Raw genomic sequence first — 27,379 nt, 5'->3', positions numbered from 1 at the left:
AAATAACTTGCTCATAGCCACACAAATGATGATGTGGGAAAGAAAAGATGGGGCCAGGTTTGTCTGTGAACAAGCCTGTGTGCGTCTTCTCTTTTGCTCTCCCTCAATGACATCGTGGGAAGGAACAGAGTTGTTGCAGAACATGGAAGGCAAAGAGTTTGGTTCCATTGTAGGGGCTGTGGCTGAGGTCTTCTGGTCAGCAGGCTCTAAAACCAGGCACTTCTTAACTCAAAGACTTAGGAATAAGGTTGGAACTCAGAAGGACAGGTTGGGTGGTAGAATCTGAAATGCTTGTGTTGGTGATGAAACCAGGTGTGGACATGTGGTCCCCTTTCTTTCCAGTTTAGAGTTGTTAAGGATGGACTGGATATAGAGGTAGCAGGGACCTAGAAGAAAGAGCTAAAACTGTTACTCAGTTATGGCCCAGAATGTTAAGCTTCTTGTATAAGGTACTGTGCAAAGTCATAAACACCTAGTGATCACTAGACCAATCTGAAGATGCTTCCAAGTTAGTAACTGATGTGTAACCAACTACCCCAAATCTTGGTGGCTAATAATAATGGTTTAGTCCCAGTGATGCTGTGGGGTGTGGGGCATGTTCTCCTAGTCTCAGTGGGACTCGGTGCATGCACTTAGCTGGAGGCCAGCTACGTTGGAGGGTGTGAGATGTCCTCACACAGCTCTGGTGCCGGTGCAGGGACAGCTGAGGCCTCTCTCCATGCAGCCAATCTCATCATTCGGGGGCCTAGTCTAAGCTTCTTCACTTGGCACATTTCAAGAGAGTAATGACAGAAGCTGTAAGACATCTTGGAGGCATCAGCTCCAGAAGCTGACACATCATTTTTGCCACATTCACAAGATCAGTCCAGATCCAAGGGAGGAGAAAATGGCCACACCTTTTACTGAGAAGAACAACAAAGATCCACACAAAAGTGCGGGACACAAGTTGTGTGACCCCCCCCTCCCCCGCCCCAATCATTATCATAATTACCAGGAGGTCTTGAAGAGGGAGTTTAAATTTCAAGGTCTTCTAATTACCTTGGTGCTGGCACTGGGTGATGGGTCCCAGGAGAAAGGACCGCAGCACCTGCCATTTGAGTGGTCTCTGTTGGAGCAAATTATGGCTCCTCTGTGCAGGGAGCACAACTCAGAGCTTAAGCCCAGTCAGAAATAGAAACATGTGAGACTGGAGATGTTGGGAGATCTAGTAAAACCACCTGGCTCTGTAAGAAATAGCATGCAGGCTACTGTTGGGATAAAATAATTCAAGTCTAAACTGCTTCAGAATAGGATTCTCCAAACAGTGGGCAGGATTCACTAGTGGGTCTTAAAATTAATTTAGCAGTTAGCAATCAGTAGCTGTGAAAAAAATAGAAAATAAGTGTAGCACAAAGATATTTTCCTTGAATTTTAAATTCTCTTCTGTAGATGTGCCTGTGTGCATGCCCATGTGTACACAGCATAGCCGTGTACCAGGGAGATGCCTTTCTTAGCTAGACACGGCGAGGAGCTGCACTGTCCCCATGAAGAAAGAAGTGACAGCATTTGTGTCTAGTCAGAGATACTAGATGCCTGAGAGTAAGAGTGGTAATTCCATGATTTGAGCAGTTTTGTTCCAGTATAAGGGCTCTTACACAAAGGGAAACTTGAACAGTGAGATTTCCTTGCTGGGGGCTCACCTTCCTTGCTGGCTTCCCTGGGTGGAACACAGTGGGCTGGGTCATGAGCTGGGGAGGCTGTGACAGAGGCAGTCTGTCTTCCAGCTCCAGGGAAGCTCGGAGGGCAAGGCTCAGCGGGGACCAGACCTCCTGACATGTGTTTGTTGTCCTGTCTCCGCCACTGGGACTGACGCGCAAGTGGGGACTCTGACTTGGTCACCGCCGGACCCCAGTGGACAGGTCAGTGCCCAGCACTATCAGGCACTTGGTAACATCTGGGAAGAAACAAGTGGCAGATGAATGAACGGGGGCAGGGGAGAAGGAACCTCATCCCAACTGCCTTATTTTACAGTCTCTGCTTTCACGGACTGTATTTTGTGAACTGTTCCCCTCTGGGCTAATATTTCCTCAAGCAGGTTCAAAACACAGCCCATTTTTCGACCCAGGCAGTGAAGAGGACCAGTTACTCTAACCTAGCTGATGGTCTTGAAAACACGTTGTCCTTCATAAAGTGGCCAGCAGGGCCGTGCGCTGGGCAGCTCCTTACCTGGGCCAAGGACAGCTGACAACAGCAGATCAGAAGTGTCCATTTCACAGAAAAAAGGCAGCCCAGTGAGTAAAGGAGGTGCCAAAATGTTGTCAGCGGAGAACAAGGGAGACATGAAGTGAAGAAAGACACACAGCGGATATGGCTACTTTTGTTGTTTGTTTACTTTGAACATTATCAGCATTAAGTGGGTTACCGTACACATCCAAGGTCCAGCGTCTCAGAAACACCATGAAGCGGCACATCTTGTACCAGAGTCTCATGAGAATAAAATAGACAATGCTACATCGAGTGGTTAAAAATACACAAAAAGTAGTTTTAACAGTCTATAAATTTTTATACTTAAAATCATGATTGAGTTGAAATAAAAAAGTGCATTTCAATTGCTAAAAAAATAATAATGGTATAGTTAACAAGGGAAAGATCAGTACGTTGGGGGATCTGACAGGATGTGAGATAAAAGGTGACTCAGGGGAGCGTGGCTACTTTGGAGATTCAGGAGGGAAGCTCAGGTTCGCCTCGCTGCCAGTCCCCGGGGCCCAGCCGCTCTCCTCTCTCCCCCCGTGCCTCTCCCATGGAAGAGACCCTGTCCTACCTCCCTGTTACCTCCCCTACTGATTAGACTCCTTTAAACTTCTGTGCAGCAGGAGAGGTACCTGTCCCACATGATGCTAATTCCACCTTCCAATGCGGCTTCCCAGAGGAAGGGGGAACACTGCCCCCCTCTGGACTTGGCGCAAGTACCCCAGCAACGTGGCCTGAATCCTTATGACCTAGCAGGCAGAACAGGGACCAAGCAGCTTCTGTTTTGTCAAACTCCTTTGGACAAATGTTCAACATTCAATAACGAGCTTTGTAAACCTAACGCTAAACAATTCCTGGCAAGCAAATTGGATTTTCTTTTCTTTAGGAAATGAGGAAAAGTGCAAGTGATTTCAGTACTATTGGGGGAAAACAAAAATAAAAACAAACAAGTCACACCTGGCCACTTGCTACCTAAACCGATCACAGCTTCAGTTTCACTTCTTGTCAAGTGTTGGAGTTACAAGCAGACACCTGCACTGCTCAGGTCAGACCTGGATGGGGAGAGAAGCCAGGCAGACATCAGCTAAGATGGCCTTTCCAGGTGTGAATCCCTCTGGGCTCTACAGAGTGAAAGGTGAAGGTCCGGAGTTTCCCCTAATCGGTTACTGACCTGCTTATTGTGAAGAGGGCGCAGCAGTGAGCACAAACAACAGGCATAGTGAGAGAGCTGACGAGGGTTCGAGCCCTCAACAAGTAACTGACAGAGAGGGAACCCAAAGTCCATTCTAACCTGGAGGAGTGGTGGCTGCAGGGGCTGCACATGGGCAGGGGTGTCCAACCTGCTCCCTGCTGTGACAGACATCCATCTGTCTGTCAGAGACGGCATGAAGCACTTCCCCACTCCCACTTCCCCTGCGGCTCTCGTCCTTCACAGAGATGTGCTGGTTCTGCTCAGGCAGTGGATGGGAAGGAAAGAAATGAGGTGGGTCACCTTCCTGCTCTGTATTTAACACACAATAAATCTCCCTGCAGAGGGTCCTGGCTTTCAATTTCAGGCACCATGACTTAAAGGCTGATTAATACAGATGCCTGACCCACAAATCACTGTGCTTGCATCACGAAGGCTGAGTAACTACTGTACTGAATAATAAGGAAAAATGTCTTAAAAACTAAGTTCTGTAAATAAGCACAGAGCCAAGAGAGGATATTCTTTAAAAGACTTAAAAGGGGGAATCTCTTCTTTAGTAGGTTAGAAGCTAAAGTACTTTGTTGCTCCCTTGTGGACAAAGCCAGTACTGCCGATGGCACAGAATTCATGTCAAGAATGAACACAATGCCTATTCAAGCTGATGGAAGATTGAGAAGAATTCATCCAATTTTCAGGGGCTGCATATATATGCTTGCGGACACAACTTTAGAAATAAACACCAAAACTGTGTCACACAGTTTCTTACTCTTTACAAAACCTAATGAGTTGAATAATCAAGCATAGAAAAGATACTTCTAGCAGAGTTAGAGATTCTAGAAGAATAAAGTATTTCCTCCCAACTTTCAAAGCAATCAGACACTGCCTTGAGCACTGTCTGGGGAAAAGTGGGTGGCTCCTTCCTAATCTTTCACCTGTTAAGAGGCAAGTCGGGAGGAAGCTGTGTTTGTTCTGAGGAGCTGTATAGTCAGAAACAACTTGATTCTTTGGCACATCCAGTAGAGACAGGCTCTTTGGTTGATCAAAACCACCAAAGCAAGTATCATCTTTTCTTCTGAAGTTAAGCAAATTTCAGCTTCTTCCCCTTTTTGTCCTATCCCTATTTCCTGATGTCCTCAAATCACGTTCAAGTCATTTGTAACATCCCTGATCTCACCAGAGAAGCTCAAGTAGTGTGAAAGGAACCTGGGACTAGGAAGCAGAGGGGATGCTTCTTGGGAGCAGGGCTCCCCTTGATTCCAGCCAAGCATTTCCTGTCACAGAAGACATAAAGTAAGACAACTCTGTCTCAGGGATGTGGCCCCTTCAGGTGTGAACCCACTGTGGCTCTCCACTGTCACACTGCCTGGGACTGAAGAAAAAGCCACACATTTCAAAGTGGTTACTTTGGGTAAACTTCTAAGTCAATAATGGGGAGTACCACGACCAATTAAAAAGAAGAGCATTTAAAACAACAAACTCTTGTTCCTGATTTCTGGAGAAATCTGCCTTTTGCATTTGGTAAACTGGTCTTCTTCCCACTCCAAATTGCCAATCAAGGCTTCAAATATCTGGGATTTATTCATTATCAAACATAATCAATTCTCACCATTTTGAACTGTCCCACCAATAACATACAATCACCAGACGAAAAGGACTAAGAATTTATTAACAGCTGCCTTCTTAGACTCCCACTTCATGTGGTTATTAGTTAGTCTTGAAAACCTGAGTATTAGTATTATTAATTTTAAGGAAAGAGGCATTTTCAGTTAGAAAGAAAAGATTTTGACTAAGGCCAAAATACTCAATAGCTTTTGTTCACTTAAAAAAAAAGGCAATCCAATTTCCTCATTTTAAAGACTTCTGTTTGCAGGTTTGGAGGAGAACCGGAAGGGAACAAGAGACCTGCACAAGACATGTCTCCAGTTTGGCTGTGAGAGATGAGCCAACTGCTAGTTTGAAGGAGAAGGAACTCCTAGCACAAGAACACACTGCAACCCCCTTATTACATCCTTCATATATTATGTAGCAATCATATTTTTTAAATTAGATGAGAACAGGTAGAAAAGGAGTTAACTAGGAGTTTTCGAGGTACAGGAGGATGAGAGAGGCAGATCAAAAATCAACAAAGGACTTCTGATAAACTCAGAGGGCAATTTTAAATTAATTTGACTAAAATAAAATCAGGGGTACAGCCTTGCAAAATGTTTCTGGAAGAGAGAGGGCACGGCCACAGCAGCATTCGGGATCCCTTCATCAGAAAGGGGAGGCAGTCAGGAAGACTATAGAGGACAAAGGTGTTCAAAAGACTCGATGACCTTTAATTTTAAAGGAACATTTAATTTTGGGGGAAAGAAAAAGAACATGAAAAATAAGATAAAGATAAACGCTTTCATCATTATAGCTATAATATGTGAAGAAATAAGATATAAATAAAAGTTGAAAATGTAATCTAAAAATGACATGGGAGAACAAAACAGAAGTACGTTAGGAATTCTCATCCAAGGTTTTAGTTTGTAGAGCCAAAGGGTTAATTCCAATATTCATGGAGAATGAAACAATCAGAGGTAGGATTTAGGCCAGGAAAAGAATGTTCCAGGATGCTGGCTTTTTGAAGGCACTCAAGAAGAGAGTGAAAGAGACTGAAGCTGCAGTGAGATGAGGATTAGAGAGAGGTGTGTATCACTTATCTGTCATAAGGAAGTAAAAACAACTCCAGGAACCTTGTGACAATACATATATTATTGAGTAATACACAGAGTTAAAAAGGTAGAAATCCACTTTATAAGTAGTTTCTTACAACAATATAGCTTCTACTTAGGGAGTAAGAAAAAGAAGTTTGTTTTCCAGATACGCAACTCTGCAAAATAGTTTTGACTTAAATGAAGACTGAAAAAGGTACATTATCTGATTCTTTAAACAAATTTACTGAAGCTAAAGCTTCAAAGTTGGGATAACCAAAGAGTGTGATTTTCCTTTGAATCTTGCAAAACCTATCCTCTAAGACAAAAAGATCTCATCATAAAGTCTATAAAAAGTCTAGAGAGTATAAAAGTATAGAACTATGAAAGTGGATATATTGATGGCAACTTTTATGGCTTCCATAGAAAGTGTAGAGAGGATCTCTGGTTTGCTTTATCGAGGTAGTGTCCAGGGCTGGAAGGTCATCACACTCTATTATTAAATGCTACAGGTGACAGCAGGTCAGCTCAGGTGTTGTTATTGCATAATAAGGCCACTATCTCTAATGGCCAATGACCTTTCATTCCTGAAAAAAATGATCATTTGAGAAATTTCCTATGTTGACTTAGGCAAAAGGAAAATTAAAGCCCAGTTATTGTTCAGTTTTATAGTCTGAAGAATTCCAAGTGAGCCTATTTCTGTAATGGTAGCTGATAAAATTCTTAAAATGTAACTCATCCCCTTGTTCATTACTTCCCCTCTAGGCTAGACAGAAGAGCAACAAGTGTCCATCACTTGGATCAGCAATGTAGTAAGAGTTCTCGTTTTCTAAACAGTAGCTCAAATAGAAGGGTTTTTTTCCCTAAGTTTAGTTTTCTTCTTCTCTTCTCTCTCTCTCTTTTTTTTACAAAGCCACCCCACTGACCCTTCTGCAAGATGAGGTACATATATATATATATATATATATATCTGCAATCAATTGCTATTTCTGCTTGATTTTCTCAAAATTTAAAACTTCCAGTGAAAGCAAAATTAAACTAAACCTATATATCCATTCAACAAATAAAAACTGAAAAAAATTTCAAGAAGTAGAAAATTCAAAATTTATAAGCATCTCTTCAGAGCATCTTGCCTTCAGTTAGTACACTAGGTACAATCAAATTATAGGGAGTATCCTAACCACAATGAAAAGGTACATCCAGTAAATGCAGTATTTAAAATGACAGTCTAACTACGGTAATGTCTATGCCCAGTCATTCATTTAGAACAGTTAACGTTAATGGTAGACTGCAACACATCCGCAAGTGATTTGCTAAGGTTTCTTTCAACAGCTATGTAGTTTTATGTGGAGACTCCCTGCTTACTAAAAATAATCAAATCACAAATACAAATGGAAATGAAGCCACACATCTTTCAACGGCTAATCTTATTTTCTTCATTCAAACTAAAAAACCTAATTCAGTATGAGCCTACCTGACGCAATTTGAGAAAGTAACAAGCAGTCTTTCACAATGAGGCTAAGGAAGAGTTTACATGTGAATGATAAATCTATGAGAAAAGACTAGAAATAATGAAAAAAAGAAAAAAAGAGCTATGTCAACTCAAAAAAGTTCTGGGGAATTTTCTCAAGTAAATCTTAACCTTAGCAAGGACACAAACCTTTGAAGGAAGTAAAATTAAGAAAGAAACAGCCTCAACTGATTATCTATAAAATGTTGAAATGTGGCCTTTGCTGTCTTTAAAAGATAAGGGCTGGGAACTCAAAACTCCTCTGCAGTTCTTTTTCTCATCTACAGATAGCAAGTAGGTAATAAGTGGTGAAGAATTCACAGGGTTCTGAACTGTATGTGGGAGGGAATGTACTACATAATGCCACTTTTGTTTTAGTAAAGGACCCCAACTAAGTTTTCAACCCTGAGTTTGAGTCTTAACCGTGTTAAACCTGATGTACATACATGTTTAAGGCTTAATGCTGCAGTTCTTATATTCAGAAGCAGTAATATCGCAAATATTCTTACTGCATTTAATTATTTACACATAATAGGACACTGATGAGGAGTCATTAAGTTCTGAGCAGTTTCCCTGAAGACCACAAGACCCAAGTCAAGGAACATATACTTATCCAGGAAAAAGATGGGAAGTTTTCACATTGTTATGAAGGATTGTATTGTATAATACAATACTGATTTTTAAAAAATCCTTTTTTGCTTCTGTTAAGGGGGATGGTGGTGATTTGCCTAATACTGGTTTTCCTATGTAGCAGATATCTTCTTATGGATATAGTCACTTGAATAAAAATCAAAGAAGGCGACCTGCACTTCCCAGTGTATGATCAAAGCACACCTCATAAATGGTTGATTCATGGGCCACAGGTCTAGAATTCAGAATTGCTGCCCAATACTGTATGATTATTTAGAACAAAGTAAGGTATAACCAATTAACTAAACTTCAATTTACATCTTAAAGAAATAATTTTAACATTACAGGCCTGAACATGAGGTAATGCTGTCTATATAAAGGAGCAGACACACTTATCATGGAAGGCAAAGGGCAGCAGCCACTAAAATTAAGTCATAAACAAGGAATGGATTTTCCTTACTGGTTTGGTTATCTGGATGTCCAAAGAATGTATACAAACACTTAAAATAACATTTTTTATATCCAAAAACAGGAAGAAAGTATGTATATTGAGATACCTTTCTGTCTCACTTCAAAATTTTCCTATGCTCAAGACAAAGGCAATAATTAGAAGGGGGGAAAAATCTGGAAATATTAAACCGAAAAAGTAACAGAGAATGTGATACTTTGAGAGATTTAACCTCAACTGAATGAGTTCCACTTTTTCCTGCCACAGAGCCTATTAGTCAGAAAGTGCTTGAAGCGTATCTGCACATTTAATATCAAGAATAAAAATAAACACCTGCATTCTGATTCAGGCAATGACTTAAGAGACTGAGGAAAGAAAAGTGAAGAGAAGGCGAGAAAAAAGAGAGAGCAAGAGCACACTGGCTAACTTTGGAACCAGTTCTCCGAGATGAAAAAATACAAAAATTTTAGATATATTCAATCTGGATAAATTTGATCTGTTAAAGATAACCAATGTGTTGTTGGTTAGAGTGATTATATATTAGCCCTTCTGTTGAGTCTTTCCTATAAGTTCCTGATTGACCATGCTCTTTTGAAGTTCCCCAAACTTGAAAAAGTAACCTACCTACAAAGCATCACAGGTGCGGCTCTACTTACAAACACTGTTATCACATAAGAATTTGCAGAGGACAGGGCAGCAAAACTTAGAAATTCCTTTCCTCCACTAAATTTAAACTGTGTTAAAATAGCTCAAGGTTGAGGCTATATCCAGGGATACAATAGACACTTAAAAAATCATAATCAATCTGTATTCTCAGCCACCGTCAGCACCACGTTTGTGATTTCAGTGAACTACTTTATCTTTTTAACAGCAATTCCAGAAACAGAAAAGAACATGAAAATGAGCAGTGTATTATGAGACTTCAATTTGTTATCCCATAAAAGGTTGGACATGAGCACAGTTCTATGCAAGTGAGAAATACACCTGCCTGAGATGAAATAGTCCTCATTACTTCCTCCTCTTGACCATGAACAACTTCACTGATTTTTAAAACCTGCAAGCTTTAGGTGACACCCTGGAAAAGGCCCAGCCCTCTGCAAATTACTCTGCTGAATGCACAAACTAAACCGAGGGCAACGTGGAGGGCAAGAGCACATCAGTGGGCCAGACAGACATCTGAGTGTTAGTAGAGATTATAAAACTACCAAGAACTTATACCAAGTTCTGAAAGCAAAACCCCATTCCTGCAGTAACCTGTCTAGAGACCCTCTCAGATTCATCTAGTCTCTGAAGCACCTTCGAGTTGTACGGATGTAAGAATAACTTTGAACTATAGAAGTTATATGCATCTTTAAGAATCACATTTTGATGATTATAAAAAATTTTTCTATTTTACAACATAGGTCCAGCTACACTGAAAAAATTACACCGCTTATTGAAATACATTTCATTTTAGAAACAGACTACTAAAGAAGTCTATACAAAAACTCTAAAATAATTTCTGTAGTAAAATAAAGAGTGCGTTGTTAGGAGAGCTACACAAAGAAGAAAAATTTCATCTTTTTCTATAATGCTTGATATACTGTGAAACATGGCTAGCTCGACTCTGCAGCCAGCACCAAAAGCTGAAAAGAATTCATTATGATACACAGTGATACAATTAATGCTCTGGATTAATCTCACAGCCTTCCCGATTAGTACAAAGGAAACCAGGCCTATCCCCTCTTTGAGGAGAAGTCCAGGATATAAAAGCAAGCATACCTCATCAGCTGATATGAAATTATAAAACTCCACAAGTCTGAGTATTTGAAATTTATAAAAGTCACCAGAAAATGCAAGCAAATTGGGCTTTAATTCGGTGGTTCCCCTGGTTTAGATGACAGTTCCCTCTGTGAGTCAAGATGGTCTTCTTGTTCATTCCCTTGGATCTGTTGATTCACCAAGACAATGACAAAGCTCTTGGTGGAGACTGAGGAGAGTCTGACAGCTACAGAAATGCTCACCAACTCCCTCTCTGCAAACTCATCTATGGGAACGTAACTCGTGGAGAACACACTTAAGGAGGTGGATGTTAATGATGCTGTGCTGAACTGTTCTTCTCTGCCAGGTGCCGCAGAAAGTTGTCCTCACCCTGGCCTCTGTGATTTAAAGGCTCGCTCTTAAAGAGAGCGGGAGGTGGAGGCAGGTGAGGGACTGGAGGGATAGGAAGGTGGTGTGGGTGGTGTGGGTGTGGGTGGATGTGAAGGTGTGAGAAGGGGTGGGGGATGGGCCGAGGAGGAAGCGTGCTTACAGGATTCATGTTGATTGGAGGGGTTGGGGTTGTGGGTGTGTTCACCATAGAAGGAACTGGGGTGGCAGGGGAAGTTGTAAGTGGGATCTGCACAGCAGGCGGCACATTCACAGGACTGGTCACCCGAAAGCACTTCTCCTTGTGGGCCTTAAGCATGTTGGAGAAGCGGAACCGCTGGCCACACACATCACATGGATAGGGCTTCTCCCCTGTGTGAGTTCTGCGGTGCCTCTTCATGTTGGGGCGGCTGGTGAAGCTTTTGCCACAGATTTCACAGATAAAGGGTTTCTCTCCTGAGATGAACATAAACACAAAAAAATGATTAACATACTTGACGGTAATTATATGCTCATGTACATCCTCATGTTGAAAAAGGAGATGATCACTCCTCTCTTTGATGGCACACTGTATTCTAAGAGTCATAGAAGAGTCTCCCAAAATTGGGACTTAGCAAATAAGAGCAGATACAAGTAAAAACTCACATACAACTGGCTATCTGGGCTTGGCTGAAAAGAGAGAGAAAGAGAGAGAGAGAGAGAGAGAGAGAAAGAGAGAGAGAGAGAAGGCGGTGGCATCTTCCACAAGCTTGCTGAAGAAGTGCTGAATGGATTTCCCAACGCTCAAGGGAACCCACAGCACAGGCCATCTCTGCCTCTAAGTGTAGGCAAGTTTACCTGTAAGAGATTTCTGACATTCAACCAAAGATTTTGCTAAAAATGTCCTGAGGAGCAAGTATGTCTCTTCATATTTGCTTGCCTGTAAGCCTTAACATGTAGCTTGCTTTTTAGTATTGGACTTGAAAAACCCTGGCCCGACTCACCCTACAATGCCCCTTGAAGGCAAAAACCAGGTTTTAATCCATTCTGTGTCCCTAGAGACTTAGCACTATGCCTGGTACAAGGAAAATCAGCCATTATTCTGTGTAGAACTCACCCCAAATTCATACCATCCTAGGAAATGCTGCTGAAGGTTGGTCAGCTTTCCTAGATAAGATCTGCCCCTTATTGGTAGATAAGATCTACCAATCAATGTGGGTTCTTGTAATGGCCTTAATCCCGTACTAAAACATCCAAATGTGGTTTCATCCAGCTTTCAGAGAGGTACCTTTTTGTTCTTTAAAGCTAACCCTTGAATCTTCTCAGACACTAATGTCATTTAATACCAAGGAACCAGAGGACTATAGAGGTTGCATAATTCACAGAAGGGCACACTGCTAGTGAGTGGCAGATCCTGGTTTGTCCAACTTCACCATCTAGTTGCTTTCCCAAATTGAATATTACAAATAATATTAAAAGTCAGATGACTACCCAGGGGAAAGTATTTTAATATCCTTGCTAAAATAAGGCCCAGTATGCTTAATATATAAAGAACTATTATAAACTGTGAAGAAGAAGAAACACTGTAATGGAAAGATGAACACAGAAAGGCACATGTAATTCAGAAAAGAATTACCAAATAAGCATATGAAAAATTGTTCACTATTCTTAGCAATTAACTGCAAATATATACAATAAGCAACCATTTTGCCTATCAAATCAGCAAAGATTTTATTTAATATTGGAAAGGGTGGAGGAAATGAGTATTTTCATACATAGTTTATAAGTGTGTGGAAGGCTACTCTGCAAAACATCAAGTCTTAGGGCCTCCCTGGTGGCACAAGGGCTTAAGCACCGCACTATGAAGCAATCTGAAACCTCTGCAGCATGAGTTCCATCCCCGGGCCACCAGGGAGCAACCCACATGGCACAGCAGATCTCTCCTGTCTTGCCCGCGGCTCCCCTCAGCAGTGTATTTCAGTTAGTCTACCTGTTCTGTTCCCCACTCTGCCTCTGGTGAATCCTTTCACCCCCGGCATCTCTGGCCTGTGCCCCAGCTCTGGTACGCATAAATAAATCTTTAAAAAAAAAAAAAACTATTAAAAAAACAAACATCAAGTCTTAAAAATGAGTATGTCCCTTTGTCCTAATAATCCCATTTCTAGGACTTTATCCTAAGTAAATAATCATAGGTATGTCCATCACAAAATTGCTGGTCAATTATTACCTGTAACGGCAGAAAACTCAGAGGGACTATGAATGACATATAGTAAAATAAAAAGCAGGTTATAATAGAGTATAAGGAATTTGTTTTAGTTATTTTTCTAAATACATGTACACAAAAACACCTGTATACACTATATATCCATACATTATTAAGAAACTGAAGAATTTTTTTTTAAATGGGTGCATGCCAAAATGTTAACAGTAGTAATCTCTCAGTGACAAATGATCATTCTTATTTTGTTTTCAATTTTCATATTTCTTTTTTTTAAAAGATATATATTTTTTTATTTATGCATACTAGAACTGAAAGGTAGATCTACTGAAATAAACTGCTGAGGGGAGCAGTGGACCAGACAGGCGAGGTCAGCTGTGCCATGTGGGTCAGCTTCCTGGCTGGGGATTGAACTCACTTCACTGTGACTGGCGATAGTTTGATAGTGCTGAAACTTTAACCCTTGTGCCACCAGGGAAGACCAAATTTGTTATACTTGATGTAACCTGCTATTTTGATGTATCCATTTGGGTTTCAAGGTTATAATTACCTTTTGATGTGTCATTTATTTAAACTCCTCATCTAACCTAGTCCTTAACATCTGAAGGTGTTCTGCTCTGAGTTGGGAAGAAGTACACCAGACAGGCATTTTCCTCTGGACTTCACCACAGAAATGGGAATTAGAGAGTTTCCAGTCATAAGCAGGATTTCCTCACCATTAGTTAAAAAAAAAGAACAGCACGCTAAGCAAGATAATCTCTCGTGATTCTTTCTGGTTCTGCTACTCTGTAGCCTAATAGAACCTAGAATCCTATGATTGACTTTTATTTAGAAACCTAAAAATTGCTTCATACTACCCAATTTGTGCAAAGACAGCTGATCCCAGGAGGGCAAATGAGGACTGAGATACAATGACAGTGTTTATAGAGGGGAAAATCAAATGCTTACAAATCTGTGCTGTGGAGCACATGCCTCCAAAGCCACAAAGTGGCTAAAAAACTGGCTTCATTTAGCGGACATGTACCTCAAAAGTAATGAATTTTGGTAAATCAAATTCAATAAAAATTTAAAAATATTGAGAGAATGTTCAAATTACGGAGGTCAGTATTCTCCATTTTTTAAAGGTACAGAACACTTTCCTTAGAAAAACAAACACATGTAAGGCAGGCATTGTCTTGAAGGAACCCAAAGTTTAAAGGCACTAACAAATAATCCTTTTTGAAATAAATAATTCTAAAAGTCTAATTTTTCAGTATTATAAATCTGTTTTTTGTATATCAGTTTTACTTAAAGTAGAATTTTCATTCAGAATGCAAATTTTTGGATTATTTTTAAATAAACACAGGTCATCAACAAACAAGTACTTAAAACACATCTGACCTTTCCCCCAAATCCTTACCAGTGTGTGTTTTCATGTGTTCGTCGAAGTACTGCTTCATGTTGAAGTCCTTGCCACACCACTGGCACATGAACTGTTTGTGCCCAATGTGGATGCTCATGTGGGACCGTAGCTGGTACTTGTACTGAAACCTCTCGTCACAGTTCTGCATTGGACACAGTGGAGAGTTTTGAATGCCAAGGCAGTAGCTTTACTTGACCCCACCCTACACCGTCTGAGATTAGACTTACTTTTCATACTCAAAACCTGTGTTATAAACCACACTTCTCCACCTAGCAGTGAGGTGTCCGCAGGGTCTGTGGAAATGCAGTCTGCACCCAATGGCGCAGCACACCTTTTACTGTGTCCCCCCACACGAAAACAAGTCCCTAGGTTGGGCCTGGGGTGGGGGGGAGGTCACACATTCCTTACCTCGCATCTGAAGGGCTTCTCTCCAGAATGCTGCAAGGAGTGCACCTTGAGAGACATACTGCGTTTGAATGATTTTCCACAGGTTTCACATGTAAATGGCATGTCTTTCGTGTGTGCTGCAACATGAATACACTGATATTCAAAATAAGAGCCAAAAAGTTCAAAACTATAAAGTTAGATGCCTTACTGTATGGTAATTATGCTATCGTAATTTTCAATACTTCAATTTGTAAGGTTTTAATAGCAACTTTCTGAAGAGAAAAATAAATACCAATGTTGAAAAGAAACCTGGGTGTGGAAGACGATACCATGCAATTTGGTGATGCTTACTGAAGGCATGTGTTGCATTTAGTTTCAACAAGTCAAACCTGATTAAAGTGAGGCAGTCCCTTATATCCCCACCAATCCAGAGCATAAAACACATAAAGAATAAGGGAAAATTACAGATGTCAAAAGCAGCAGAAAAAACTTACCAACCATGTGTTTCCGCACATGAGCCATGGTATAGAATTTCTTCTCACAGATTTCACAGGAAAATTTCTTTTCTGCATATCCATGAACGATCTTGATGTGTTCATGAAGGGACCAGAGTTTCTTGAATGATTTATTACAGGAAACACACTGAGCAGGATAAATAAAAATAATCTTTATTTGTAGGGGCTTGCAGAATGCCATACCTGCCCATTGGCAGATGAGATGGGTGTGCTTTACACTCATGGCACAAAACCAAAATCCAATCAACTACTATTCCTCCATGCAGCTCAGATTCCAACACCAACACGTGTATGTTTTACTTTCCAAGATGAATCTTTTAGAAATAATTTGGGAGCATGAAATCAATAGCAAAAAGATAAGAAGAAATGGAAAGTTCTACTAATACCCAATAATTGACTGCTTTTATCTAGTACTGTACCTATAAATAGAACCTCAAGTTTTAAAAAAATATGTAGATTACCAATACACAGGTCATTACACAGTTAATAGGTGTTTACTAAAGCACACACACTCAACAAAACATATATTAATGGGTATAGATCTGTGGAAGTATAAAAAATGCTTTATACCTTAGAGAACGCATTTGGAGTCTTCATCAACAAATTATTGAGATTTTATTTTATTTTCCAAATACAGATTACTGTATCAAACATTTCCCTCTGGCAGAGTTTAATAGAATCACTAAATTGTTAGTATTACTTTCCTTTCTCCTTGTTGCCCAGTTCCGGAACTCTCTTATATGCATCTGTAGGAAGCACATACAACATGGCCTAGTTCTCCTTGTATTATAAATCATTAGTGGCCCAGGATATCAGGCAAAAAGTGTATCAAATAAAATATTTCTGGTTAAAGCAAAATAATACTAGAAAGTTCTAGATAACCATCAAATTCTGGGATACTGAAGGGAACAATTTGGTATCCACTGTAAATAAATATCTCTGAACATTATTGTCACTTTGGGAAATAACACTTTGAGGAAAATAAAAAAGGTAAGTCTCTGGTTGGACATTGTTTGAGACAAGGACAAACCATTCCGATTAAGTCATTGTGTAGGGCAGGGTTTTAATTTGCACTTGTTACTAGGTCATCAGTATTGTGAGGATCTATATGTTAAGAACCAAGAACATCAGGAATGTAAAGAGAGTTCATTTAGCAGAATCCACAAAATCTAAACACAAGTTTAAACATACCATGGTAGGGAATAGTAAGGAAAATCAGAAAGAATTATTAAATGCCTCCTTTCCTGTAACTTAACAAAGCAAGTTTAAAAAATGTATAAAGATTCAGATCCAGATCCATTTTTTCAATGAAGTATGACAGAACCTAAGTCTGACCCCTAGGGTGCAGCACCACACCACGCTTCCTTCTGCCTGGGCTGTTGCAACCAATCCATAACCAAGCAAGTGGATGGCATGGGCTCCACGAGCAGCTTTTGAGTTACTCAGCATGTCAGAGGTCAAGTTACAACTAATAAATCAAAAAGTAGTGCATTTTTTGCAAGTGTGACATTTTTAAGAAATTCTTTAAAGCAAAGATTTCAGTTGTTGATTAAAAGCAAGAGGAAAAGTGAAAAATAAGGAGCACTCCAACAAACCAACCAAAACAAATTCAGCTTTTAAAGGAAGTTCAGTTTAAATATGGTATAAAAGAGTTCTATTTTACATTATCTCATGGAGACATTGACTTACTTGTTATGAATATTTATTAATATGCCTTTACAAGTGTGAACCAATATAGGACAATACAATACAATCCACTCAACAAAACAATTATAATTAGTACACCACTTAACCTATCACAACACAATCCTCTCGACACCAGCCTGGTTTGAATACCATGTTTCGTTACCTTAACGATACTGTACAGTAGCACAGCGTAACTCTACTGTCAGGTGGGCAACATTTCCAACCAGCTCAGCCTCTGTTAACGTTTGCATATTCCCACGGGCTCAGCCTCTTGACAAATTTAGTGTTGTCATCTCTCCACTGGTAAAAGCAAACTCACTCTTGGAGATCTTCCATTTCCACCGGTCTGAGTCATTATGGCTTTTGTCCCCATCGCTGCACTAGAATCTGGCATCATTTTAAAGCTAGAAAGGGACCTCTCTCTACTCCTGACTTTTACTCAAAATGTCCCACATTAAGAGAGAAGATGCCAGAATGAATAATATCACGTGTCCTCTAACAGTGAATCTCAGAGCCAAGTCAGTGCTGACTTTACCTCCTGGTCAATCACTAATAATAGATCCCCCTTCCAAGGTACCTGGGCTCCCACTAGTCCAGCAGCAGTTAAAATTAATACTTTTGAAATAACATGTTAAGCCTGGGTTTGAAAAGACCAAAGCAGGAACTTTAAAAAAGATAAATTGGTGAAATCTGTCCCTTCAGCCTCTACTGTATTTATTCTCTTGGGCAGATACCAGGTTGAGTCTGAATAGCCAGGTTCTATCCTGGATAGTTTGCCCTCTCGGTGATTAAAACCTACCTGAATATTTTTTTCACAGTCTGTTTGCTGGTGAAGGGACAGCTCACTTTCCAGGACAAACTTCTTGCCACACTTATCACAAATCTGCATGCGCCTATGAGTAACGTTCATGTGCTTCTCCAGGTACCAGCGAGTATTAAACACCCTGGGGCACTTCTCACAGGTCAGAGTCTCTTTCTCTTCACACTTAGCTTTCTGGACTGGCGCTTTGGGCTCCTTCGTGGCCCGCTTCTTACGCTTAGGTGGCTCTACACTCTTCCTACGGCCTCTGGTCGTCCTGGGAGAGGGGGAAGTGGCAGCTGCAGCCACAGAGGCAGCTCGTCTGGTTCTCCTTTGTGTGACGCTGACTTTCTCCGCTATCTTCTCCTTTTTCTTCTGCCTTTCATTCTCTCCATAGTCGTTGCTGTCATCCGTGGCCTCCTCCTCGCTCTCTTCCTCTTCCTCCTCACTGCTCGTCTTAAGAACAGGAGTCTCTTTGGACTGAGAAGAGACACCCTTTTCCCCTTTAGAGACATTTAATGTTTGATTATTAAGGTTTACCTCCACTATGATCTGCTCCCTTTTGTAAGAGACTTCCTCCTCCTCCTCTTCTGTGTCATCAGAATTCTCCCGGTCTTCTTTAACAGCATGAACATCAGACACTGCTCTTGTCTCCCTGAAATATGGCTGTTCCTCTGTTTCATGGAGATGCGGTTTGCTCATCTTGGAGTCCACTAACACAGAATAAGGACTGCCTGACTCCCTTTTGTACACTTTGGTGGACAGGTCAAGTTCTTGGTTGGCACCATGATAAAAGGGAGATGGCACTTGACCACGACGGTTGTCTTCTTGTGCCATCCCCGCTACATGCACAGCACAGTTTTCAACCAGCTCCTGACATGAACTGGCTGTGTGACTCATTGGTAAGTGGCCCAATTTATTAAGCAGTTCACACTACAGAGAAATAGCTTTGAAACAGGACAACTACTCAGACTCAAATCTTTTTCCATCCACAAAGAATCACTCAAATGAAAAAGGGTATTCCTGGAACCTGTGTGCAATTCTTCCAGTGTTGCAGCACCAAAGCAGAAGTCAAGAAGGTTTGGTATTATGGCAAGAGCAGAGCACTAGTGATTTTTCTTCTGAAGAGAGCTGCAAGTGGCTTGGAGCATCTTATCTATAAAGAAAAGCAAAGAGGAAAAAAAAGGTCAGATACCAATATTTCCTTCTTATATTGTGCATCTACATTACACAACAAACAGCTTAAATGACTAAATTCTTTTTATATATAGCTCTTTATCCTGTTTAATGGGTCAGTGGGACCATTATTTTACTGAGTTAACATTAATTCAACAAACATTTTGTTAGAATGTAAATTCTTTTTTTTTTAAACATTTATTTATCTATCTATCTATCTATCTATCTATCTATCTATCTATCTATCTATCTATCTATCTATCTATCTATCTATTTATTTATACAAGCACTGGGTACAGTCAGAAGCGCGGGAGGATGAGAGAATTCACCAGAGCCAGAGCGGGGAGCAGAGCAGGCAGAAGGACCTAAGTACACTGCTGAGGGGAGCAGTGGGCGGCAGGAGAGGTCTGCGCGCCATGTGGGACCCGCCTCCGGTGGCCGGGGAGAAGCCGGGGATCGAACTGGCGCTGCAGAGGCCGTGCGCAGCTTCGCAGCCCAGTGCTCAACCGTTGCGCCACCGGGGAGGCCCTAGAATGTAAATTCTAAGACAAGTAAGAGTCTAGTTCACCGAGACAAGACTCAGAACTGTGCCTAGCACTGAGCAGGTGTTTGGTATATATTTGATGATGAAGTGACACAGATTCATCATCCCTGATACTATGGGACACACGGAAATGGCAGGATACACGGTTTCTGTCCACAAGGAGTTGACAGCCTAGTTATACAGCTTGCATTATACTGAAACATAAGAAAGTTTATACTGTCGGGCTTGCTTTTCAGTATCAGTCTACCATCCACCATAGCGACAGCTCACAGAACTAAGGTGGTAGTGAGGTAGGCACCTGGACCAGGAAAATAAAGCAGTGAGTTGATATAACCATAGAAGAGAGAGACAATATCTCTGTTTAAAAATTTATAAACTAGGGCCTCCCCGGTGGCGCAGCGGTTGAGCACTGGGTTGCGAAGCTGCCCCCGGCCTCTGCGGTGCCAGTTCGATCCCCGGCTGCTCCCCGGCCACCGGAGGAGGGTCCCACATGGCGCGCAGACCTCTCCTGCCGCCCGCTGCTCCCCTCAGCAGTGTACTTCGGTCCTTCTGCCTGCTCTGCTCCCCGCTCTGGCTCTGGTGGATTCGCTCACCCTCCCGCGCTTCTGACTGTACCCAGAGCATGTATAAACAAAACAAACAAACAAACAAACAAATAAAAAAAATGCCTCTATTAAAAAAATTTCAAAAAAATTTATAAACTAGGCATAGACATCAGTATAGGTATTACTGCTTTCAGGCTTATTACAGGAATTTCAAAGTTGCTAAGTATTACTAAATTTGTTCTATGCATAGCTAACTACTGATAGAGCCACTCAAAAATCGGGGGATTTTTCATGTGCCAATTTTACAGAAGTCTAAAATAAGAATTCTAAGAAAAAGTAACCACCAGATGATAAGTTTCCAAGAAAAATAGAACCATCCATTAAAAAAAAAAAAAAAAGATTAGAAGAGCACATAATTTGCTTTGTGACATACCTCACATTGCTGTTTAGCCAACCACCTAACCTCTGAGTCATATAAAACTGCAAGCACACAACCTGTCTGGTTAACAAAAGGAAGGAAATTAGTATTGAATACCTGTGACTGTAAAGGTGCTTGCTATTTATTGTTCCTAATTAATATCTACCACAAAACATTGGGGTAGATTTTATACCTATTTTAAATTTTATCAAACTCATCACTGGAAAAAAAAAAGTATAGCTTTGTAAGTCAAATACACTGCAAGGTTTATAACAAAAAGCAGCAATCTTCTGCCTAACCTATCCCATACAGTAGACAAAATGTTTAACTGTTTTAGCTGTCCCCTACATATTCATTTATATATATTTTTTTAAGATTTATTTATTTTATGCATACAAGAGCTGGGATACTGGCCAGAGGTGCGGGGGGTGAGAGGATTCACCAGAGACAGAGTGGGAAACAGAACGGGCAGATTGACCGAAGTACACTGCTGAGGGGAGCAGCAGGCGAGGCAGGAGAGGTCTGCTGCGCCATGTGGGTTGCTCTCTGGCTGGTGGGGGATTGAACTTGTGCTGCAAAGGCTTCGGATAGCTTCACAGGTTGAGTCAAAACCCCTTGTGCCACCAGGGAGGCCCCCACTTTTATATTTCTAAAGTATATGATCTTTCTATTCCTTGACTTTTTCAGTTTTGAGACATTTCCACTTTCTCTCACTAGCTGTCTTACCTCTTTGTCCCAATTCTCCATTCATCCTCTCGGTATGTTCCTAGCATAACTTTTTGTTTACAGTATTTACTGCTTGTGTTATGACTACAATCTGTAGTCACAGCTATTTCTATCATCCTCTGCTATTGCCTTCTCTTTTCTTTGTCCTTTTAAAAAATTATTATTTTTTTTTTTTTTAAAAGAGGCATGTATATTTATTTATTTGTTTGTTTGTTTGTTTGTTTGTACATGCACTGGGTACAGTCAGAAGCGCAGGAGGGTGAGAGAATTCACCAGAGCGGGGAGCAGAGCAGGCAGAAGGACCGAAGTACACTGCTGAGGGGAGCAGCGGGCGGCAGGAGAGGTCTGCGCGCCATGTGGGACCCTCTTCCGGTGGCCGGGGAGCAGCCGGGGATCGAACCTGCGCTTAAGAGGCTGCGGGCAGCTTCGCAACCCAGCGCTCAACCGCTGCGCCACTGGGGAGGCCCTTAAAAAATTATTTTATTTTCATTTTAGTGGAATTTCAGAAAGGAGTGGTGGATAAACGACAACCATGTTTTCCCTGGCACCTAAATAAATATATATATATTTTATTACACACGATGAAGTTATGCCTCTAAGAAGCTAAGTAATTGGTTTAAGAGCATGTACTTAGGGCCTCCCCGGTGGCGCAGCGGTTGAGCGCTGGGTTGTGAAGCTGCCCGCGGCCTCTGCGGCGCCGGTTCGATCCCCGGCTGCTCCCCGGCCACCTGAGGAGGGTCCCACATGGCGCGCAGACCTCTCCTGCCGCCCGCTGCTCCCCTCAGCAGTGTACTTCGGTCCTTCTGCCTGCTCTGCTCCCCGCTCTGGCTCTGGTGAATTCTCTCACCCTCCCACGCTTCTGACTGTACCCAGTGCATGTATAAACAAAACAAACCAGCAAACAAATAAATAAAGCATGCCTCTATTAAAAAAAAAAAAAAAAAAAGAGCATGTACTTATTAAATTACAGGCAATGTTTGACCCCAGACCTGCTGCCTGACTTCAAAGCTCAAGGTCTTTGTATTTGTCCTATGATAAATGACATTTCAAAATAATTTAAACTCAGTTACTCCTGTAACCACATGTCTTTTTGGATCAAAGTTTCAAAACTTGTATTTTAAGTAAGAAAATTTTAGTAGCTTTAATTTGTATATGTCAAAATTCTGACCCATGGAAATAAGGTAAATAAATTTATCTCAAAATAAGGAAGGGAAGAGAGAGAGAGTAAAATTCAGTGAACCAGCAAAAGCTAAAAATTAAAATAGCAGAAAGACAAAGAAAAAGAAAAGAAATCCTCATTGTAAGCATTATTAATGTGTTCTTCCCAAATCTTTCTGGTCCTTGCATGTGGTAGGATTGCACTTTCTAGCCCTCCCTGAAATGAGCTGGGACCTTGTAACTACTTCTGGCCAGTAACTCATGAGTAGAAGTGATGTTTGGAAGGGCATTTTCTGACCAACACAAGACCCTGCAGACTTCTTTTTCCTCTACCATAGGGACCAGCAAATCTTCCCTGTGATGACAGCTGTCACCATCAACCTGGGTGCCTGGGTGACTAAACTGACCTACAGAATATGCATAGTTCAGTGGATTTAAAATTTTTTTATTATTTAATTTTACATAGACTATGTTTTTTAAAGTTGCTGAGATACATGTTGCTTACTACTGCAGCACAATCTGGCCTATCCTAATTGATATAAGTAAAACCCTGAAGAGGGGTGTATCTCATCAAAAATCCTAAAATATTTGACAAAGGCTTAAGAACTGGGTGGAAGGAAGCAAAAGCTATTGAAGGCTAAAAGGAAGGCAAACTGAGTTATGAAGTGGTGAAATTATTGGTAAAACTATCACCTAATTATCTCAGAAGCTAGATAATACACTACAAGAATTTATAGCTCAAGTGGGAATGTGAACTATTAAGAGAATGTGTTGGTTACTTTGGCTATATTTAACAAATTATTACATGAAAAGGATGCATTCAGAAGAGAACTGATCTATTTATAATCAGATATAAGAGCCCAGAAAGTCAGGGATTTGCAGGGTTAGAAGAGGCAAGTGCTTAATATAAAACTGAGAAGGTTTGCATTCCAATCACTGATTAGAATTCAATGTTGAGGCAAGAATCAAGCAAAGATTTGGCCTTTACAACCACTGATAAAGCCTTCTAATTGATGAAGATGGCAGTCAATAAAATAGATTTTTAATAGAGACTAAAGATGAGGTTCTCTCACTAAAGCAGTCTCTTAGTCTGTTTTGCTACAAAGCACTTTTCTCTAATGTGAATTCATTCAAATGCTATTAGTAAATAAGGAAACTATCAGAATAACACAGAAGTCATGTAGATGTACACAAGATTTCCCCCTGCAAGTTCACATTTGATCAGGAGCGAGCTTTTTCGCAATTAAAAAGAAATCCTTAGTAATACTGACAAGAAGACCTTAATTTTTTAAAAAAGCTAAACATTCTATTGCTGTACCTTCTTTAAATGCAAGAAGTGGCTGGTTTAGTACATTCATGAACCACTATGCTGGATCTCTTCTGGCCAGTAAATCATGAGTAGTATAATGTTTGGAAGGGCACTTTCTGGCCATCTTATACAGTGAAGGTAAGAGTACATATTACCCTCCTGCATTTAAGTAAGAAAATTTTTGATTGCTAAAGACTGCACTATACCATAGGTTAAATTCTTTATTGTAATGAAACTGGTCTCTACTGTAAGCAAACTACCATCAAGGGTATTAATTCTGTATATTCACATGCTGGGTGCATATACCAGTAGAGATTTAATATGCTATGTTTTGATCACAATTAGTGTGATTCTGTTAGTGCACTGGTTATGTTGTTCCATGTTTTTTTGAGTGGTGTGTCTCAATCCTATTTTTCCCATAAACACTGTTAATTTTAGTACACAATTTTTCAGAATGTGAGGTTTTCAGGAAAGGACATAGAGCATTGCAGAACCAACTGTACTCAAAATTAAGAAACATGGGACCAGTAAGGCAAACCTAAGAAATACTAGTTTGAAAAGAACTATGGATGTGGCTAGGGCACATAGTATGAAGAGGCAAATAAATAAAAAGTTAACTAAGCTTTTGAGGGTTATACTGTCAAAAGAACCACCAACCTGGACTAAAAGAGACCATGACTAAATATATTTAAGATTTAAAATGGTGTTTGGGCTCCTAAGCACCTATGGCAGAAAGGAGGGTAGGAAAGCTATTTCATCCCCTTAAAGGGAACATATACCTCCCTGCCTATTTTGGATGTACAAAATATATAACAGGGAAAAGAAGAAGAAGAAAGTCCAAGAGGATGAAGATAGGGAGCAAAAAAACAAACAACAGAAAAAAGACAAGTAAGCCACATCTAAGAAGCCAAATCAAGGTATATTCAAGAACATTTCCCACACCTGGAGGGGTTACTTTCAATGAATGCTCAGAGAGATTTTAGAATTTAGTAGTCTATTGCTGCTATCCTGTCAGGTAGAAGTGTTTGTTTATTAACCTCTTGCTAGTCATGACTGTCTATTATGCGCAGGGTAGCAGATCCTCTGTCAATTTCTTTCATAGCCTCTGGATCAAGAAGAACGAATTTGGACCTGAATTAGAGATTACTATGCACTATTACTGTAGAGACTACTATGACTCCTCACCAGTATGAAACCAACTGTCATACCCTTTGTATCACTTAGATGGACTTTGAGCTTGATGCCATGACTGGATAGGACCTAGGGTTCTCTGCCATAAGGAGGAAGTAAGTGCATTTTGTCTGTGGTGACACAGCAGATCAAATGCCCAATGACAAAAAGGATGGTGCTGTATTATCAGGTATTTTCATCTCTGCACAGGTAGTGCTACCCTTCTTGGTATAAAGTTACATGGGACTATGAAACTAGTAATGGCCACCGTGTTGTGAAAGTAAGTGATGAGAGACACTTGTGAGTGCCCATATTTAACTGCTAATGAGAGACCCTCTGGATCACTTTTCCCTTTTTGCATGGTGACCAGTAGTAAGGTTCCATCAGCCTGGACAATTGAGCAATATGAGCAGAGCTCCCTTGCTGGCCTATGATGGTCAGCATAAAAGAAACCCTCATTGTTTTAAAACACCTAGATTTATCAAGTGTCTTAAGGTAGATGGAGGAGACAGCAGAATTACTAAGTGAAAAATCAGAAAGACAAAGGGTCAAATTTACAGGGAAACACTCTACTTAATAAATTAGAAAATAAGATTCTTTTAAAAAATTAAAGCTACGGTACTTTATTCTGCTTTAAACGAGGAGCAGACGCATGCATTCTCAAATGAACATGTAAGTGCCATCTCACCATTATTAAAATCAGGAAAGCCCATGCAGTCTGACTGCGCACTCTGAAACCCACAGGACTTTTTGTCCACATTGTACTGTCTTCATTTGATTTTGGTTTGGCACCTTTTTCCATGTCTAAGTTTTGGTGATAATTTTCCTTTGTTCTCTTTCTAGAAACCATAAAACATGAAATCTCCTAAGGGGACATGACAGTAACCTTTCTTTATAAAACCAAATACAGATTCAGGAAATCAGAACTTTCCATGTTCCATTACCAACTCTTTTTTTTTTTTTTTTTTTGAATAGAGGCATGTTTTATTTATTTATTTACTTGTTTGTTTGTTTGTTTTGTTTATACATGCACTGGGTACAGTCAGAAGCGTGGGCGGGTGAGAGAATTCACCAGAGCCAGAGCGGGGAGCAGGGTAGGCAGAAGGACTGAAGTACACTGCTGAGGGGAGCAGCGGGCGGCAGGAGAGGTCTGCGCGCCATGTGGGACCCTCCTCCTGTGGCCGGGGAGCAGCCCGGGATCGAACCGGCGCTGCAGAGGCTGCGGGCAGCTTCGCAACACAGCGCTCAGCCGCTGTGCCACCTGGGAGGCCCCCATTACCAACTCTTAATGTGAATGCTCAGTTTAGTTTACTTATTACAACTTAGTTTTTCTCTCGACTCTACAGATCTGAGCTCTAAGAACCTGAAAGTAAAAGAAACAAATAAGAAATAGTTCTCACTGATATTTGAAGCTGTTTAAATTCATCTCTCTATAGTATTAAAAATATAAGTTCATCTGTTAGAGATCATTTTCCACTCATAGAATAAATCACAAAACAAAGTACTTGTTCCTTAGTGTCTTGCTAAAATGAATGTAATATAACTTGGGGGGTAATGTGGTGTGGGTCTTTGGGGCATATAAATTGAGAACTACTACTCCCAGCACTCTAAAAGCTTCCGGGAAGTAACTTTACACTGTCTTCAAGAGTGTTTCTTTAAATTTAGCTTTAAAAGGAAAATAATTTTTGTTCCCTAAAAAGTTTTAATAGTTAATTTTTGACAAAGTCAACAGGTTTTTTTCCTATTAAAATATTTACCTACACGTTCTCTTCATGCATTCAAAGTCTTTTCAAGTTAGAAGGGCTACTTGTGAGGCATGGTGTCAGTCTGCCACCTCTGCTTATTCCACCACCTTCAGAAGCATGACCACTGACCTGTCTCCAAACTAGCCATGCACTGCCAGTCCCTTTCCTGCTGAATGGAAAAGTTTCTCAAACATACATCTATCTATGAGGATCAGGCCAAAACTAAAACCACCAAGACATGGAAAGGAACAAGAAGGGAAAGATAAATGCACTCAGCAAAGTTCTTTCCCAAAAAGGATCCACTAGAGGAAGAGTCAACAGGATCATATCTGTGACAGAAATAATGGTCTGGTACTTTAATCAGATGCTTTTGCACAAGGCTACTCACTTCTTTCTTCCCAATAGTAAAGTATGTTAATGACACATTTGCCAAACAACTAATCTCTAAGTCTTTGGGGGGTCAATTATTTATTTATGCTTAATATGAGTTTTTTTAAGTAGAAATCTGAAAGTTTCAAAGAGAGAGAAATCACAACTATTAAAAGATGGTGAGTACATTTCAGAAAAGCTTCAACAGCAGGTAGGTTTTACAAAGTAAGAAATGAAGGCAGAAAAAGTAATTTCTTGTGGAAAAATCAGAATGGGATAATAGCAGAGTATATTCCTGAATAGGAGAAATTTTAAGTTATTTAGTTTTGCTAGAACACAGGGCTGTGGAAAGGAGAGGAGGCAAAGTAGGTGAACTGTTGCTATATTGTAGAAAACCTTGGAGGCTGGACTGAAGAGTTTGT

General features: G+C 40.5%; 1 protein-coding gene across 2 annotated transcripts in view; it reads right to left on the bottom strand.

Annotated features, from left to right (window-relative positions):
* Positions 1-2,155: 2,155 nt before the first annotated feature.
* ZNF652 (zinc finger protein 652) overlaps positions 2,156-27,379 on the bottom strand; it is a 48,869-nt gene continuing 23,645 nt past the window's right edge. The window contains exons 1-6 of one of the 2 annotated variants that reach the window (XM_037491653.2): positions 20,496-20,548; positions 17,798-18,953; positions 15,292-15,439; positions 14,819-14,934; positions 14,408-14,552; positions 2,156-11,267 (exon numbers count right to left, since the gene is read on the bottom strand). In XM_037491653.2, coding sequence (XP_037347550.1) covers positions 10,756-11,267; positions 14,408-14,552; positions 14,819-14,934; positions 15,292-15,439; positions 17,798-18,697 — 1,821 coding nt within the window. In that variant the 5' untranslated portion in view covers positions 18,698-18,953; positions 20,496-20,548 and the 3' untranslated portion in view covers positions 2,156-10,755. Of the gene's footprint in view, positions 11,268-14,407; positions 14,553-14,818; positions 14,935-15,291; positions 15,440-17,797; positions 18,954-20,495; positions 20,549-27,379 lie in introns of those variants that run through there. The other variant, XM_037491652.2, reaches the window with a different exon arrangement.

This window comes from Talpa occidentalis, unplaced genomic scaffold, assembly GCF_014898055.3.
Source record: "Talpa occidentalis isolate TD23 unplaced genomic scaffold, MPIMG_talOcc4v2.1 talOcc4.7, whole genome shotgun sequence".
In the NCBI taxonomy this organism is placed as follows: Eukaryota; Metazoa; Chordata; class Mammalia; order Eulipotyphla; family Talpidae; genus Talpa; species Talpa occidentalis.
This window is presented reverse-complemented; position numbering and strand designations above follow the sequence as displayed.